This window comes from Cyclopterus lumpus, chromosome 6 (assembly GCF_009769545.1).
Source record: "Cyclopterus lumpus isolate fCycLum1 chromosome 6, fCycLum1.pri, whole genome shotgun sequence".
In the NCBI taxonomy this organism is placed as follows: Eukaryota; Metazoa; Chordata; class Actinopteri; order Perciformes; family Cyclopteridae; genus Cyclopterus; species Cyclopterus lumpus.
The window spans coordinates 5,188,469-5,204,874 of NC_046971.1; the positions used below are offsets into that span (position 1 = coordinate 5,188,469).

Below are 16,406 nucleotides of genomic sequence, written 5' to 3' on the forward strand. Positions count from 1 at the left end.
CCACTTGTGTAAGTGTGCGCGTGTGTGTATGTGTGTGTGTGTGTGTGTGTGTGTGTGTGTGTGTGTGTGTGTGCATACATGTGACAGCATGTCTTTGTGATTGCCTGATGTCTTCATGTACAAAAGTCAAGGGTGTTAATGTTATAGCTAATACCATTATGGATCTAGGTTTGTCAACTGGCTCCAAAGGCTTTGACATGAACACAGAAGCGTGTGTGTGTGTGTGTGTGTGTGTGTGTGTGTGTGTGTTGGTGTGTGTAAGGGGGGGGGGGGGGGGCATAATCAGACTTCATTTCACACTGCCTGGTAATCCCTCGACTAAGAGCAAAGCCTATTCTGCAGCCTGGTGATTGGTCTTTAGCCGGTACATGTCCACGTATTAGTCGCTTAGTAACAGGCTTGCTGCTCCGTCTAAGATCACAGCTCTAAGACCATAATACACACAAGTCTGTAAGCACTGGTTTGGGGTCAGTGATTCTGTCTTCAAATTAACCACTTTTTCTTTTTTCTTGACCTTGAAGACCTTCGAGTCCGATTCCAAGCCAATCTTAAGCTCCGACAGACGAAACACCAAAACACCAACATTGATGGATCCTGAGCCCCGCCTCTTTCCTTCAATGCACCAATCACAGCGTTGCTTTCCATGAACTTGGCCATCAATCATCTAGTATGCTACAAACAACAAAGAATACATTAAAGAAGGTCAAAATACGTATTCTTTTGCAAATTCTTAGATGAAATCACACCAAAACTCCGTCAGCTCCGACTCCAGATGCCAGTAGACAGTGGAAACCAATAAAAACAGACATTAAATATTCATGAGATGCCGGCCGGGATCATTCTAGAAATTAACGAAACTTGCCCTATATGTTTGAAAAAAGGTCTTAAAAGAGTAAAAACAACACAGTACGGTTACTGATAAGGAAAAATAAAACAGAAATGTATGACGTACGTGTCAGATCGAGATAAATGAATCACATGTTTGGACCGCAGTGGCCTCGGGCTCCAAAAAATGTGTTTCAAGATACTGTTTTTAGCATTAAAATACCATCAAGAAAGCCCGGCTTTAGTGGGATTTGTTCTCGCAGCGAGCCGCTCTCTCTGGGCCGATTACCAGTGTGCACAGGAATGTTTCTGGTGAGCTCAAATCACTCTCAAGAGGATCCAGTCTGTCAGCCATCCGTCAGCTCCTCCGAGCTCTACGTCCTCTTCCAGTTCCACAGGAAACAGGAAGTCCCGTCCGGGTTTTCGGGGGGAGGAGGGGGGGGGTCCTATTCATTCATCAGTCCACACTCGCGCCAATCAGTGCTCCTCCTCAGGCGGAGGAGGAAGCTCCGAAAAAAAAGCTCTGAAAGCTTCACGGACGTGCGCCACCTCCGTGAAGGGAGAAGGTCCCACTGGTTGTTCAGGTAAATTAAGAAAACTTCTCCCTTCATGGAGCTTTCCCTTCGCTCGAACCTCGACATCCCATTTCAACCATTCAGCGGATGCTCTTTAAGCAAAGTCATAAAGTCATACAACGTAAGTATTAAGTACTTCTTCAATTCTCTTAGCTCCAAGCTAATTGTGTATCAAATACAATCTAAAAAGGAATGAATACAGTTTTCTTTCTGTCAACATTTGACCTTTTAAGATGATTCACCAATGAGATATTTCTATAAGTATTTCCTGGAGAGCTAATTTTTAACAACACCATCACATATTTGTGCACTCGTCCCACCCTCCACTCCACTCCTCACATTCAATAACGCTGATTTCCTACTGGTTGACCCAGCAAGGATGTTGCCAAATTAAAAAGGAGGGACAAAGAGGAACTCTTTTGTTTGTTTGGTTTCATTAAGCTGTGTTTCCTTCTTTCTTCCTCGTCCCTTTTAAGAAGGTTTTTATATGTCCCCGGGGACAAATAGCCATCGCACCAACGAAACAGACATCCAAATAAACTTGAAACCCGGCGCATGTGGCCAACATGTGGCCGAGCTCACGTCACCGCCACTCCGGCCCTCGGAGACTCCGTGTCTGGATGTTAAAGTTGAGCCCCGGCCCGGCTCTCCACAGTCATAACATCCCCGCTGGGCTGTTGACAGGAGTCTCCGGCGCACTTCGGACATTGTTTGCGTCGGCGACTCGACGAGCAAATCCGGCTGGTCGTCGACGTGTTGTAACGGGGACTGGGAAGTGCCACCGTCCCTCCATCCCATAGTTATTCAGAACAGCGTGCGTGTGTGTGTGTGTGTGTGTGTGTGTGTGTGTGTGTGTGTGTGTGGTCGGTCTGCACTCAGTCGAGAATGAACTAAAATTCAGCACATCATAAATTTGTAAACGCTGCGTGCCACGTTAACCCACGCCAGGAAAATGTTTTTCCATCATCATCATGTCTCTCATCATCATCATCATCATCACCTCAAAATCTTGGTTGTGTGTGTGTGTGTGTATAAATGTATAAATACACACACAACCAAATGTGTAATTATTAATTTATTAGATTTTTTTAATACTGTTACTAATTACTATTAGTACCTTTTGATTTGATTTTATTATGACATTTTAATTTGATTTTTTTTACATCTATTTCTAATCGCATCACATTTCAACAACAGACAAAGGAAAAATCCTTTAAGAAAAAAAACAAAAAAACATTGTTTAAAATCATTGAAATAGATTTTTATAAATCAGACACCAACTGGTGGGAAAAGCTCGTCTACGCAGCAGCACGAGGGGCTCTGAGAATAAACCTCAACCCAAACACGACTCTGTTGAAGCTGCTCAGCTGGCGGTGAAGTTAAGAGGTGCTTCAGGACCCAAAGAGCCGTCCAAATTATCCTGTGTCCTCGGCTCACCCCCCACCCCCACCCCCTCTCTAAAGCCCACATATGGGAGCTAAACTCTGGAAATAGGAGTCACGATATCTCACTGTGTTTATAAAAATGATTTTTTTTTTTTTCACTCGGTCCGCGTGGAGTTTTAAAGTCTCTCCAGTGGGCGTGTAATGGAATAACTTTAAGAAAGTATTTAGGGAGAGAACAAACAAGCCCTGTTGTAAAGCCCCGCTCCAATCCTTCATTTTTTTTTATTATCCTTCAAAGTATTTAGAGTAATACATGCAAAAACTGGATGTGCGTTTGAACGTTCACCGACGGACGACGCTTAAACTTGAATAGCACGAACGGGCGCCACGCTCACCTCGAGCAGCTCCGACACGATGGGCAGCACCTCTGGGTTGCAGATGTCGATGGAATCGTCCCTGTAGGTCTTCTTCTTGTAGCGGATGTTTCCCAGGTGGAGGATGGCTGACAGCAGGGAGAAGATCCTGACAAAAAGGAGGACAAAGAAACGTATTGTTAACATCTCTAGAGCATTTTAGGCTCCACCTCTATTGGTGTCTACTTTTATACTTTTATTTGCTTTCTTGCCGAGAGTCAGATGAGAAGATCCATACCACTCTCATGTCTGTTGGTTAAATACATAAAGACTGTATATAAGAAGAGAATGTGACCATTTGGTTTGTCGACCGCCGTTTTTTTTTACACCTCGACTTTGGCGTTTCGTGCGTCGCCATCTTTGTTTTTTTTTTCCCACCCAGAAGTGACCCAAGAGGTCGGAGGTTAAATATTCAGCCGTACTCTGAATTAGACATTTTTAGGCTGCTAAAGATGTTACAATTAACTTTCATGAGCTGAAAACAAACTGTGAAAGGGTTAAAGTTGTAAGATGACACGGTGGCAGCCACCTGTCAATCACAAGGTAGCCCCCGCCCTAAAGCATACCCTGCTTTATGGTCTATTTTACATCATGCTGTATTGAAGAAGACTTGAAACTAGAGACTGAGACCATAAACGCATGTTTACAATGTTTACTGAGGGAATAATTTAAGTGAGAAGTAGAGTCATCTTCTCATAGACTTCTATACAATCAGAGGAGTCGCCCCCTGGTGGCCGTTAGAGAGAATGCAAGTTGGCTTCCCTTTTCAAATCGGGAGGTTGCCGCGTAGTTAAATATGAAGCTACACATTAAATATATTTCGAAGAGTATGCGACCATCAAATAATTTAAAATGTTTTATTTTGATTCTACTTACACTCTAAGAACCGGGCCGAGGTCCCGTGGTCACTCACAGGTGTACACATTGCGAACAGGTTGCCCATCTTACCGTTTGCGCGTGGCGGGTAAGAAGCCGACCATCTCCATCGCCAGCTGCAGACGCTCAAAGTCGTGTTTCAGATCCTCTCCTTCCACTGTGAAGCAGTCCTGCTGGTGTCAGGTGGAAACACACAAACACAGGAAAAGAGAGAAGACAAGAGAGGGAGACATCAGCACCACAAAGGATGGTTTTATGAATATATAACCTATATAAAAACCTGATAGATGTGTCTATCTAAGCTAGATGTGTGTGTGTGTGTGTGTGTGTATGTGTGCGACTGAGCACGGTTTCACGCAGTATTTCATGGGGCTTCCCTTTGTCTGACGTAATGATGAACTCCGCTGACGTTAGAGGAGGTTATCGCACCTGAAAATGAAATTAATAGATCAAATGAAAAGAAAAAGCCATTGACTTTGCAAGTCATAAGTAGAACTGAGGTCTCGGCTATCGAGTCCCAGGTCAAACAACAACAACGAGGCCCCGAGTCCAAGTCCTGAACTTTAGAGTCCTGAAGCAAGTCATCATACGCCCTTCAAAGAATTTGTATGTCTGACATTCAAATACATAAAGGTCATTATTGAGGTGTGTCTTAGTATTCTGGGGATATTGTCCCGTCTTTAACTGGCTGCTGTCGGATCGATTTCAAGACTTTTCTTCATTTTAATATTTTATTTATAACATAAAGTGGGGAAAAAGTGATTTGTTTCCTTCTGAAAAGTCAGCTTTTTGTTGTTGTTTTTACAATATATAGTATTATATTGTGTACAGAGTCAGGATGTGTTGAGCATAGCGTAGCATGAAGACAGCCAGTGAACATCTGCACCTCTTACAATAGATTTTGACTTCCGATATCTTTCCAAATTAAAAAGGGCAAAGTCGAAGTCACGAGTCATCGGTGTCAAGACTCACAATCGAGCTGCTCGTCTTTTGGATTGTGTCTCAAGTCAGATTCATGACGCTGGGTCTGAAATCACGTGACTCGCAGCAAAGGCCGCCATCTTTTAATGGATAAAGACCACAGTGGAGAAACTAAACGGAGCGATCGGCGAAGCGACGTCGAAAAAAAAAAAAGAAAGAACATCTGTATGTAAAACACACCGACGTCATACAGTGATGGTACAGGATGGAGAGAGCGGGGACGTGCATGTTCACAATGATGTGTGTGTGTGTGTGTGTGTGTGTGTGTGTGTGTCCTCAGGGTCAGTCAGCATGTCTCCTCTCTCGGGCTGTAATTAGCGCATACCACAGCTACCGGGCAGCGAGGGAAGACACCCCATAATCCACTCTGGGTTGCCTCCTCTACACTTCAACGTTGCGCGCTCTCTCTCTCTCTGCCTCTCCATTGTTTTACTTTGGCTAGAGTCGGCGATCTTTCCCCCTGGCGAGCGTCTCCAGTTGCAACAAAAAAATGTTTTTTTTTTAGGCTTCGGCGAGACCCGGGAGAAAAAATAGACACTTTTTTTTTTTAATTGCCGGGTATGTTGGACCCTCAGCGCCAAGCAGCACAATGGGATACGGGAAAATAAAGAGGACACATTTTGGCAAGTTTGCGAGGGGAACGAGTTGGTCGAAAAAAATAAAACCCAAACCTTCGCTGTTGGTAGTTCTTGAGTGCAGTGACGGGACGATTAATAAACAGCTCGTTTTAAACTCACTCGTAAGCGTAACGTCGTGCCAGTTGCAACACAGGCTCACACCGCTTAATGCGAGTCAAGCGGAGACGAGCCGACACAGCACTTTTTTCAGTTAAAAGTTGATGTGCATCCAGTCGCGGCTTTCCTGCTATACTTACCGTCACTTCGCGGCGATTTACACGTCGATTTTTTGCACCAACAAACAACATGCCGGCCCCGCGTCGCGAGACATTCCACACGACCAAACACCATAGACACCCAAACAGGCACAGAATGCAAAAAGAAACCTTAAAAAAACAAAACACAGCCACAGAGGCCGAGCACCAAACACCCAGCTGCACACATCAAATGCAAACATCCAGAAAAATGTTTGGTCTTTGGGATCTTTAGTCAAATACTCTGGTTTATTTTCTATTTTTGTCTCCAGACATCTGGAATGTGTATACACTTGTCACTGTTTAAAGCACCGGGTGTCTCTATTTACTGCAGCGTGCCCCCCCCCCACCGCACGCATTGACCAATGGTAGAGGTCAAGGGTTAAATAGGCCCAAAGGGGCGGTCAGATGCTCAGACAGCTGTCAAGAGCTCCGTGTGTGTGTGTGTGTGTGTGTGTTTGTCAAGACGGTGACCTCATCTCCTTGGACGGTGGGGGTCACAGACCGATGAGGTCATTGACTGACCTTTGAGGGAGACAGTGTGTCAGCAAACAGGCGGGACGGTTGTGTAAGGGAAAAATATAAAAGCGAGAGGAGCCAAGAAAAGTCCTTGAAGTTAAAGGAATAGTTCATCATTTTGGGATAAATACTCTTCTTTTTTTTTTGCTTCCTTTTGCGAGGCGATATAAAACGACACAGTAGAAGTAGGATTTTAAGAGTAAAATAAAATAGAAGATTCAAAACATTCAAAATAAAGCCAATTTAACAGGAAAAAGGATTACGCCGTAAATCAAGTTTATGGAAGAATCACGGTGCGGTTAGCCTAGCTTAGCGTAAAGACAGAGGCAGCAGCTAGCCTAGCTCACACCTTTAATTCTGACATTTTTACACAATGTATGTTGGTTTGTTTGACCAGTACATGAACAGAGATACGTAAAAAACATAAATGTGAGCTTTTAAAGTGAGTTATATTCTCCCTTACGACCATTGCTACTGTGAAGCATATTGAGCTAATGCATGAGTTACAGGTTAGCATGTAACTCCAACAAAAAACATAAAATTATCTCCTTACATTTCTGTTCATCCATTAGTAGACAAACTAAATCCGGTGTGAGAATAAGTCAGCTTTAATTGTAATGTGATGGTGCAGATGTTCACTGAAGATGGAGCCAGGCTAAGCTAGGCTAACCAAATCCTGACTCTGAACCGCATTGACGTCGATCTTCTCATCTCACTCGTGGAAAGAACGCAAACACGTAACATTGCAGTAATAATATCGTTGTAGCTCAGAGGAAAGCAGCTGATTCGCAGAAGTTACGATGGTTTTAAATGGCAACCCGATAAAAACATGAATCAAAACGTAGTATAAACTTCTCAAATCACTCCAAAAGTAAAATCCACTCACTACGTTTCAAACAATGTTTACTTTGCCTACAAACTGCTGGAGAGTGATTTGAAAAAGGACAGACAGGAATTATCCCTACGCATTTTTTTGTTGTTGCTACGACGCTGTTATCCAGCCCGACGGGTTTATGGTTATCGGGTTATGGTTACATGTGAAACAGAACCTTACAAGTAAGTTATCCATGAAAACCCCATTTCCTTGATAAAGGAGCCAATTCAAAAAAAAAAAAAAAGTAATAAAAAAAAAAAAAAAGCCAAAGAGCCAAAGTCAAGAGGGATGAGATGAGTCGTGTTTATACGAAACCGACTCTCGTGTCGAGCGTTTGCTCGCCGGCAAAGTCAAAGTAACCCGATCTCCTATTAGGAGACACTGAATCCCTTAACCACACGGAACCAAATCCCACTGACCAAACATTACTCACTTTCAGGGGGAGACTGGCAAGACAGTGGCAGGCTCGGAGACCGACACACACACACACACACACACACACACACACACACACACACACACACACACACACACAAATTGGACCACACACACTTAGAGGGAAGTTTCAGGATGTGAGGCCAATTGATCGCTATTGAAAACCTTCTTGTAAGAAAAAAAATGATAAAACAGCGTAAGGAAATAAATAATTATGTTAGCTCGATGTTTTCATTATCGTCTCTGGATGTTTAAAGTTATTGTTCGGAGGTAATTAGTGCATGTTTCTGTGGTAACTGCGGTAGGAATTCAATGTGTTTTCACGTCTTCATATGGTCATTTTCCCATGCAGGATTGTAATCCACTCATTTTATCTCAATCCTCAACGCTTTACTCTCATAAAGCCTCACAAAAAGGCGGAATTAAATTACTGCTAATGCAAAACCAACTGTTCTTACTCCTGTAGTACAAACACATCAACATGTATGTACTTCCTGTAAATACACTTCTCTACAAAGTACTTTTTACTGTGGGCCATTGCTGCTTTAGGGATTCACGTAATCTCACCGTTTACTTCCTCAACCTTTTTCCTCTGTCGCTGCTTTACATTAATATGATCTTGAGATTGTAATTTAACAGTATGCTGTTGAACGTTATTCTAAGTTTTTAAAAATGTGGGGGATAATACATTTAAATGTAGAGGTGAAGGTAAAATCCTGAACCTCCCCTTTAAAAGATGTCGTTTTCCAGGTTTGACCCAATCAATCAATCAATCAATTAGCAAAGCGTCCAAAGCCAAAAAATTTAATATAGATTAGAGGGATTCCTTAATGTTTTACTTTTACTGGGTCAACCAGTGTTTATCTACACAGTCTATAACTAAAAGATAGATGTGTTTTTAAATCATTGTTAAAAGATCATTTACAGTAAATTACATAATCTGTTCAGTCCAGTAAAGTCATGACATTAAAAAGGAATCCCTTTAAACATGTTTTTCATCATCGAGCTCGTCCAGCTGAGGTCAGTTCAGGTCGCCTCCGTCTTTTATTCCATTTCAGAGAAAAGCATGTGTGAGAGAGAGAGAGAGAACAAGACCCGAGACTGGCACCAAAAACACACCAGAGAGCCACGACACACCCAAAAGAGCACACACACACACACACCCACACACACACACACACACACACACACACACACACACAACTCGTCGTCCACGTGATACTGACCAGATCGCTCTCATAGGAATTGTCCCAGCGGAGTTTGTGCGATTTCTTTGTCATCTGGAAGCAAGGCAGAGCGGGTTAAGGAGGGCAGGAAGTACACACCATAATACACACACACCGATTGGAGAAAGATGACACAGGCTGGTAAATATGTGAGGAAACAAAAGGCCAATCCTCACACACACAGACACAGACACACACACACACACACACACACAAGCTCTTTTACTTAAAAAGTAGCAATAAACTGTAAAAAATACTCCAATACAAGTACAAGTTTTGCAAATTATCCTCAAAATCGTACTGAATTAAAGTAGAGAAGAATTACCCAGTGATTATTAAATTGTTACATATTATATTAATTTCATTGTGGGAGTTGTAGCTGTGAAATAAATAACTGTGTTCAATAATATTTTGAATTTTCAGAACTGCGAGAGTGAAGCAAAACCGTAAAGTTAAATTTCAGGAATGGTTAATTATTTTTAGGATTCAGCACGATGAGACACCCCGTTGTCATTCAAAGTCTATTAATATGATAAAAAAAGATTGATTACTCAAGGATTACAGTAACATACTTAGTTACGGGAACACACAGAGGAGAAAAAAAAACATCTCTGAGAGACGAGAGATAAATATGGATAATCATTTTGTTCCTCTGTGACGCCGTGTGTGTGTGTGTGTGTGTGTGTGTGTGTGTGTGTGTGTGTGTGTGTGTGCGACCGACCGCCGGCGCCCTCTGCACGAGAGCAATTCTAGCGCCAGATTAACTCCTGAGTATTGCAGTTGCCATGGAAACAGGGCTGCATGGTAACAGGCAGTCGGCAGCAGAGGATGAGGATGAGGGAGAAGGGGGGGGGGGGGGGGTATGGTGTGGTTGTGGGGATTAACGGAGGGGGCAAAAAAATAACTGTTACTTTTTTTGGGGGGAAAAAGAGATGAACAAAGGTTTTCTTCTCTTTTTGTGGCCTCCCTAGAAGAGGGAATACGAACCTCACACATCTGCTGCCAAAGCACACAGACGCCCTGCAAAAGATGGGGGATTTCTTGGGCATGGACACAAGCATGTAAACACACCCCGCCACACACACACACACACACACACACACACACACACAGAGTCACAGATGCAGGGTGGACATTTCTCGAGCTGCTGCAATCAACACCTCGCAGCGCTGAGACGTGATCCGGTTAAGATGAACGAGGGAATGAGGTCCAACGGAGAGAAAAAGGGAGGGAAGGGGGCGTGTCCACGTTTTTTAACATCATCTTCAGGGCCTCCATCAATCTCTCTCTCTACATGGCGCACTTCAAGCTTCATTTTTTGTCACTACGGATGTTTGTTTATCGTCTTTAGTGCTGACCGGCGACACATTGACCACACTGGATCATTGATCATTGTTTTATTCTGATGATATTGAATATTTTGTGGGCAATATCTTATCTGTATGCTGCATATTTTTTGCGTGAAACGAGATTAATTAGAACAAGTAGATACACAAAGAGAAATGTTGCATAAAACAATGAAATTGAGACAAGTTGCAGGCAACAAATCGAACTCTGAGAATCACAACAATACAAATAATCCCTTTTCTGCTTTTTTTCCTTCTCTGGTGGCGGCGGAAACAGGATTTGAATCACCTCGCGGGGCAACACAACAGGATATGTGTGTGTGTGTGTGTGTGTGTGTGTGTGTGTGTGTGTGTGTGTGTGTGTTCGTTCGTGTGTGTGTGTGTGCCGACCTGGTTAAGGTAGTGGTATTCCTCAGGTTTCAGCAGGTGGAAGGACTTCCTCTCCTCTTCACTGGCTCCGGCCAACAGGTAGTAGAACACATGGTAGTTTCTATACACACACACACACACACACACACACACACACACACACACAAGTTAGAGGAGATGATTCTTCAAAACAAAACAACCTTTTTTCCCCCGCATTGATTTCTCGAATAATTTGAGGTGAAGTGAGGACAGCAGCTTTCACATCTCCGCGCTCGGCCTGAAGCGACTCCACTCGGAGGGTTGGAGGAGAGCGCAGTGGAAAACAGTCTCCATCTGCACCCTGCAGGGTGTCACAACTCAACCCTGCAGCATGTAATAAATAGGTCACGCCTCTCCGCGCGACGGGCTCACACTTCAAGTCGCACAGAGCGGCAGCGTGAGACGCACGTACGAGTCCTGCTTCCCTGTTAATAAGCTACTAGACAATACCTCGATGAGTAGTTTTATTTTTTATTATTAACGTTTCCATCAAACTCTCCAACAGATTTTTTTCAGAAGGTTTATATAAATTGTATTTTTTTTTTTCCATTACCTCCATCTGCTGCAAAACATTCATATAAATAATAAAATAAACCTTTAATGAACATTTTACGAGCAATAAATATCGAATGAGCTCCTAAAATAATGGCCGAGCTTTGCCTGAGTCGCAGTAAACACCGACACCGACACGCGTGCGGATCGGGTTTCTTGATGACTGCATTTCCCTAAACACCATTACCGACATCGACAACAAGAACATTTATTCTTCTTTTGATGACCTGCCCAGATGCTCAATTTAAGGCGGTAGCCATCAACAGAGCCACGCTAGCTGCCCCCCCCCCCCCCCCCCCCCCCCGCTCCCAGTCTTTGTGCTAAGCTAAGCTAAGCTAAGCTAGTGGAGTTACTCTTATTATTAATAATTTTTTCGATACGTTTTTGTGAGCCGTCTAGATGTAAACGGTTTACGTGTGTAATGTACGTTTTTTTGCATATACGAAGAAAATTGACATTGCAGTGCGTGACAATAAACAGTGCAATAGTATAAGATATAAGTATAAAACAAACAATATAAGAGCACGTTAAAATAAGTCTGTTATTAAAGCGTCGAGTGTGTATTTAAAGTGAGCTGTGCGCTCGGATGTGTAACGTGTGTCGTCGTCATGGGGATGTGAGAGTTGGTGGTTGACCCGCTGTTGGTGATCCTAATAAAACAACATGTGAACAAACTTAAACTTAAAACCATACGACTAATCATTTCAGAGCAGAGTCTTTCATGTTCTGGCTCAGAGGTCGTACAGAGGCGACCTGTCATGAGTTAAGATTTAGGATAGCTTGCAGTTCATCATCAGCCCCTCCCTTCCTCGTCCCCCTCTCTGCTTCAGGTCTGGGGGGGTGGGGGGGTCAGTTCCTACCCTATCAATATGGCCGCCAGGGCCTGTCATCAGGATGAAATAGAAACCAGGAGGCCAATCAGGTTGAGAGGGATTAGATGACCGGTGGAGGGGTTTACATTGTTGTCGTTTCCTTCCCTCGTAAGCTGTCACACTGGTGGGACCTGTGAAGTGTTTGGTGTTTTTTTTTTTTTTTTTTTATAAACCGCCGACTCGGAGAGACGAGCGATGCCGAGCCGGTCGAGAAGAGAGGGTGTGAGAGAAGACGTTTTAAGGGGATGTAGACACGGGTGGAAATTCCTGTGCATGTTTTTGTGTGTGTGTGTGTAACAAATAAACAAGAAGTGAGAACAGACAGCGAAACCGATTTCTATGAAATATCTCAGAATTTATTTTCACAAATATAATTTTGATGCGTAATTAAGCAATAAGGTACGAGAGGCAGTACTGTATCGTCAATAATGTACTGTTCAAGGGTGTTATATATATATATATATATATATACACACATTACTTAAATGACGGCTATTTCAGTATTACGTTTCTCAGATGAAGAACAAATCAGCGCAGAGATATGGATTTGACATTATCTCTTGTATCTGTTCTCCTTTTTTTAATTTATGGCTGTGCCCATGTTCCTTCAGGTTCATTATTCTAATCTTTTAGAGATTTTAACTGAACATCTTTGTATTTTTGTAATGGAGCCGATTGATTGTTGTTGACAACACGATCTTAAAATGATCACGTGTCAAAAAGTCTTGTGGAAATGGCCGAAACCTCCCGCGTCTCGCTCACCTCTCATTGTGCTCCTGGTACACCAGGCGGGATTTCTCCAGCAGGTATTTCTCCACATAGGCTCTGAAAAAAATTTAAAAAAATAAAAACATGCACATAAAAGTCAAAAGAGACATCTGAGGAGAAGGAAAGAAAACAGTTGCAGCTCCGATAATCAGCTGATATTAAGTACAGACGTGTTGTTGTTAGCTACTTTCATGGGGAAAGAGTTGGCCACCGACCCTGATACAGATTATAACTGATACAGTCTGAGTATGAAGCAAGTCACCATTTGTAAGTGATTAAATGGTACCACTCCACCAAACAGCATGTGTACGACTTTAATGTGTGTGTGTGTGTGTCTCACCCTCTGACAGTGCCACTCTCCTGGTAGTTGACCTGGATGAACTTGCCGAAGCGGCTGGAGTTGTTGTTGTGGGCCGTCTTAGCGTTCCCAAAGGCCTGAGGAGACAATGGACACATTTCAGCATGGAGACAGGTGACACTGTCGCGGGTACATGCACAGGTACAGGTACAGGCACAGGTACAGGGACAGGCACAGGTACAGGCACAGGTACATGCACAGGTACAGGTACATGCACAGGTACAGGTACAGGTACAGGTACAGGCACAGGTACAGGTACAGGTACAGGCACAGGTACAGGCACAGGTACAGGTACAGGTACAGGCACAGGTACAGGTACAGGCACAGGTACAGGCGCAGGTACAGGCACAGGTACAGGTACAGGTACAGGCACAGGCGCAGGTACAGGCGCAGGTACAGGCGCAGGTACAGGCACAGGTACAGGTACAGGCACAGGCACAGGTACAGGTACAGGCACAGGTACAGGCACAGGTACAGGCACAGGTACAGGTACAGGCACAGGCACAGGCACAGGTACAGGTACAGGCACAGGCACAGGTACAGGCACAGGTACAGGTACAGGTACAGGTACAGGCACAGGCACAGGTACAGGTACAGGTACAGGCACAGGTACAGGCACAGGTACAGGCACAGGTACAGGCACAGGTACAGGTACAGGCACAGGTACAGGTACAGGCACAGGTACAGGCACAGGTACAGGTACAGGCACAGGCACAGGTACAGGTACAGGCACAGGCACAGGTACAGGCGCAGGTACAGGTACAGGCACAGGTACAGGCGCAGGTACAGGCGCAGGTACAGGCACAGGTACAGGTACAGGCACAGGTACAGGCACAGGTACAGGCACAGGTACAGGTACAGGCACAGGTACAGGTACAGGCACAGGCACAGGCACAGGTACAGGTACAGGCACAGGCACAGGCGCAGGTACAGGCACAGGTACAGGTATGAAGGTTTTCAAGTCCAACGGGTCTTTACATAAACTTTATGATGGGAACTGAACTCTGATCCAAAGTGAAAAAATGTGTTAGGAGTCGAGGGAAAAGCCACCAATCACAGAACTGTAACAGAGGTCATGAGGCTCACACACACACACACACACACACACACACACACACACACACACACACGCACTAAACTGCCAAATTCCTATAAAGGCAAACACACTGCAGAGCTTAAAAACACACACACACACACACACACACAGTCCATCATTAGAGGCCCCTGGAGGACTCATTCAGGTTCTCATTAGGTGTCACATGGGCAACAGTGGACCCAGTTAGGTAAAGGAGACGAGAAGAGATGATGAGCAAAAACAAGGAGACGAGGAGAGGAAATAAGAGAAGAGGAGGGAAGAACATAGGAGAGGAGAGGAATCAATGAGAAGAGAGAAGAAAAGGGGGAGATGAGAAGAGGGGAGAGGAGTGGAAAGGAGAAGGAGTCCAGGTAAAGAGATGGAACAAGGAAACAAAACAAGAAAAAGAGCGGAGGAGACCAAACAAAGGAAATAGATTAAACAAGGCAAGGAAACAGGGAGAGAAAGGGAAAATACAGGAAAAAAACGGAGGGTTTGAGAAGAAAACAAGTGTGGAGGGGGAGGAAGAAGAAGGGAAGATCATCTAGGACAGAGGAGAAGATGAAAGAAATGAACAAGGACGGCGGCAAAGAGGAGAAGACGAAACACAAAACCGAAGACAAGAAAAGAAAAAGAGGACGAGATAGAAGATCCCGAACAAAAGGAGGAATGAGACGAGGAAAAGAGGACGTAAACGTTATAAGAAGACGAAGGAGGAACATGAGGAGGATTTTGATATGAAAGACATAATAATCCAGCGCCACAGGAAACAGGAAACAGGGGGCGGAATTTCAGGCGTCTGACGCAATTTTGAAATTATGAAAGATGACTAAATAAGAACCAGCCGAGAGAGAGAGAGAGAGAAAGAGAAAGAGAGAGGGGAGGAGGGAGAAGTGGGCGTCAGATAATCGATTGTGGCAGCTGGGTGAAAACTGCAGCTCTGGAATAACACGGTTTCATTCATTCATCTTGTTTTATTGAGTAGTTTTAAAAGAGTTCAGGGGCGAAGAAGAAAAACAGATGCATTCGGGCTCATCTTTATTCTTTTCTCCTTCCCGACGACACCAACGCTTATCGTCTACTTCAGGTCCATTTTTTTCTTCTTTTCTCTCTCCACCAGACTGCATAAATAAACGTAACCGCAGAAGAAGAGTGGACTGGCAGCGAGATGTGCCTCGGTGCAAAAAAACGTAAATCGAAACTGCAATTTATATGATAATGACAGCGTTTTCAAATCTCAGTAATTTACTGGATATAGGAGCCCCTTTTGTGGCTAAAAGTTTCAATTTATGAGATTTAGAGGATATTCCACTTCCTGAAACGATTGAGTGAAATGAGCACCGGCTCTAATGTAAACTGCCAATGACCATCAAACCACTGCCGGCAACTTCCAGGTCTGAGAAGGGAAGCCACTGTGGAAGTATCTTAAACTTGCATTCTCTCTTGTGGCCATCAGGGGGCGACTCCTCTGGTTGTCCAATTGTATCGTAAAGTCTTATGAGAAAATGATGCTCTTCTTCTCTCTTGATTTATTCCCTCAGTAAAACATTGTAAACATGAGTTTATGGTCTCTAGTTTCAAGTCTTCTTCAATACAGCGTGATGTTCATTTAGTAAATCATGATCCCATTTAGAGTAAAATAGAGCTTTAGGGCGGGGCTACCTTGTGATTGACAGGTCGTTACCGTGCCGTTCGGTCAGGTGTGTTGTCTGTGTTCTTGTCTTACAACTTTAACCTTTCCACAGTGTGTTTTAAGTTGATGGAAGTTAATTGTAATATGTTTGCGTGTTAAGAAAATGACACCCTCTAAAATAAAAAGATGGTGACGACCAAAACCAAGATGGCGACGACCAAAATGGCAGACTGGAGGCTTCGAAGCGGCAGACCACAAACCAGTGGGTGACACCACAGTGACTACATCCACACGCAGTCTTTGCATAAGCTTTACACTGGGTATGTTGTTGCAACATGTTCATACTCTCAACTCCTCTCTTGTGACACCCCTTCAAAATAAGGTTTACTTAGTCTTCAGGTCTACTTGCGCATC

General features: G+C 43.8%; 1 protein-coding gene across 11 annotated transcripts in view; it reads right to left on the minus strand.

Moving 5' to 3' along the window:
- LOC117731805 (unconventional myosin-IXAa-like) overlaps nt 1-16,406 on the minus strand; it is a 112,290-nt gene that overhangs the window by 48,692 nt on the left and 47,192 nt on the right. For 7 of the 11 annotated variants that reach the window (XM_034534242.1, XM_034534247.1, XM_034534239.1 and 4 more), the window contains exons 3-8: nt 13,267-13,361; nt 12,921-12,983; nt 10,717-10,816; nt 8,981-9,034; nt 4,147-4,247; nt 3,181-3,307 (exon numbers count right to left, since the gene is read on the minus strand). In XM_034534242.1, the coding sequence (XP_034390133.1) occupies nt 3,181-3,307; nt 4,147-4,247; nt 8,981-9,034; nt 10,717-10,816; nt 12,921-12,983; nt 13,267-13,361 (540 nt within the window). The remainder of the gene's footprint in view (nt 1-3,180; nt 3,308-4,146; nt 4,248-8,980; nt 9,035-10,716; nt 10,817-12,920; nt 12,984-13,266; nt 13,362-16,406) is intronic. The other 4 variants (XM_034534240.1, XM_034534249.1, XM_034534245.1 and 1 more) reach the window with 3 other exon arrangements.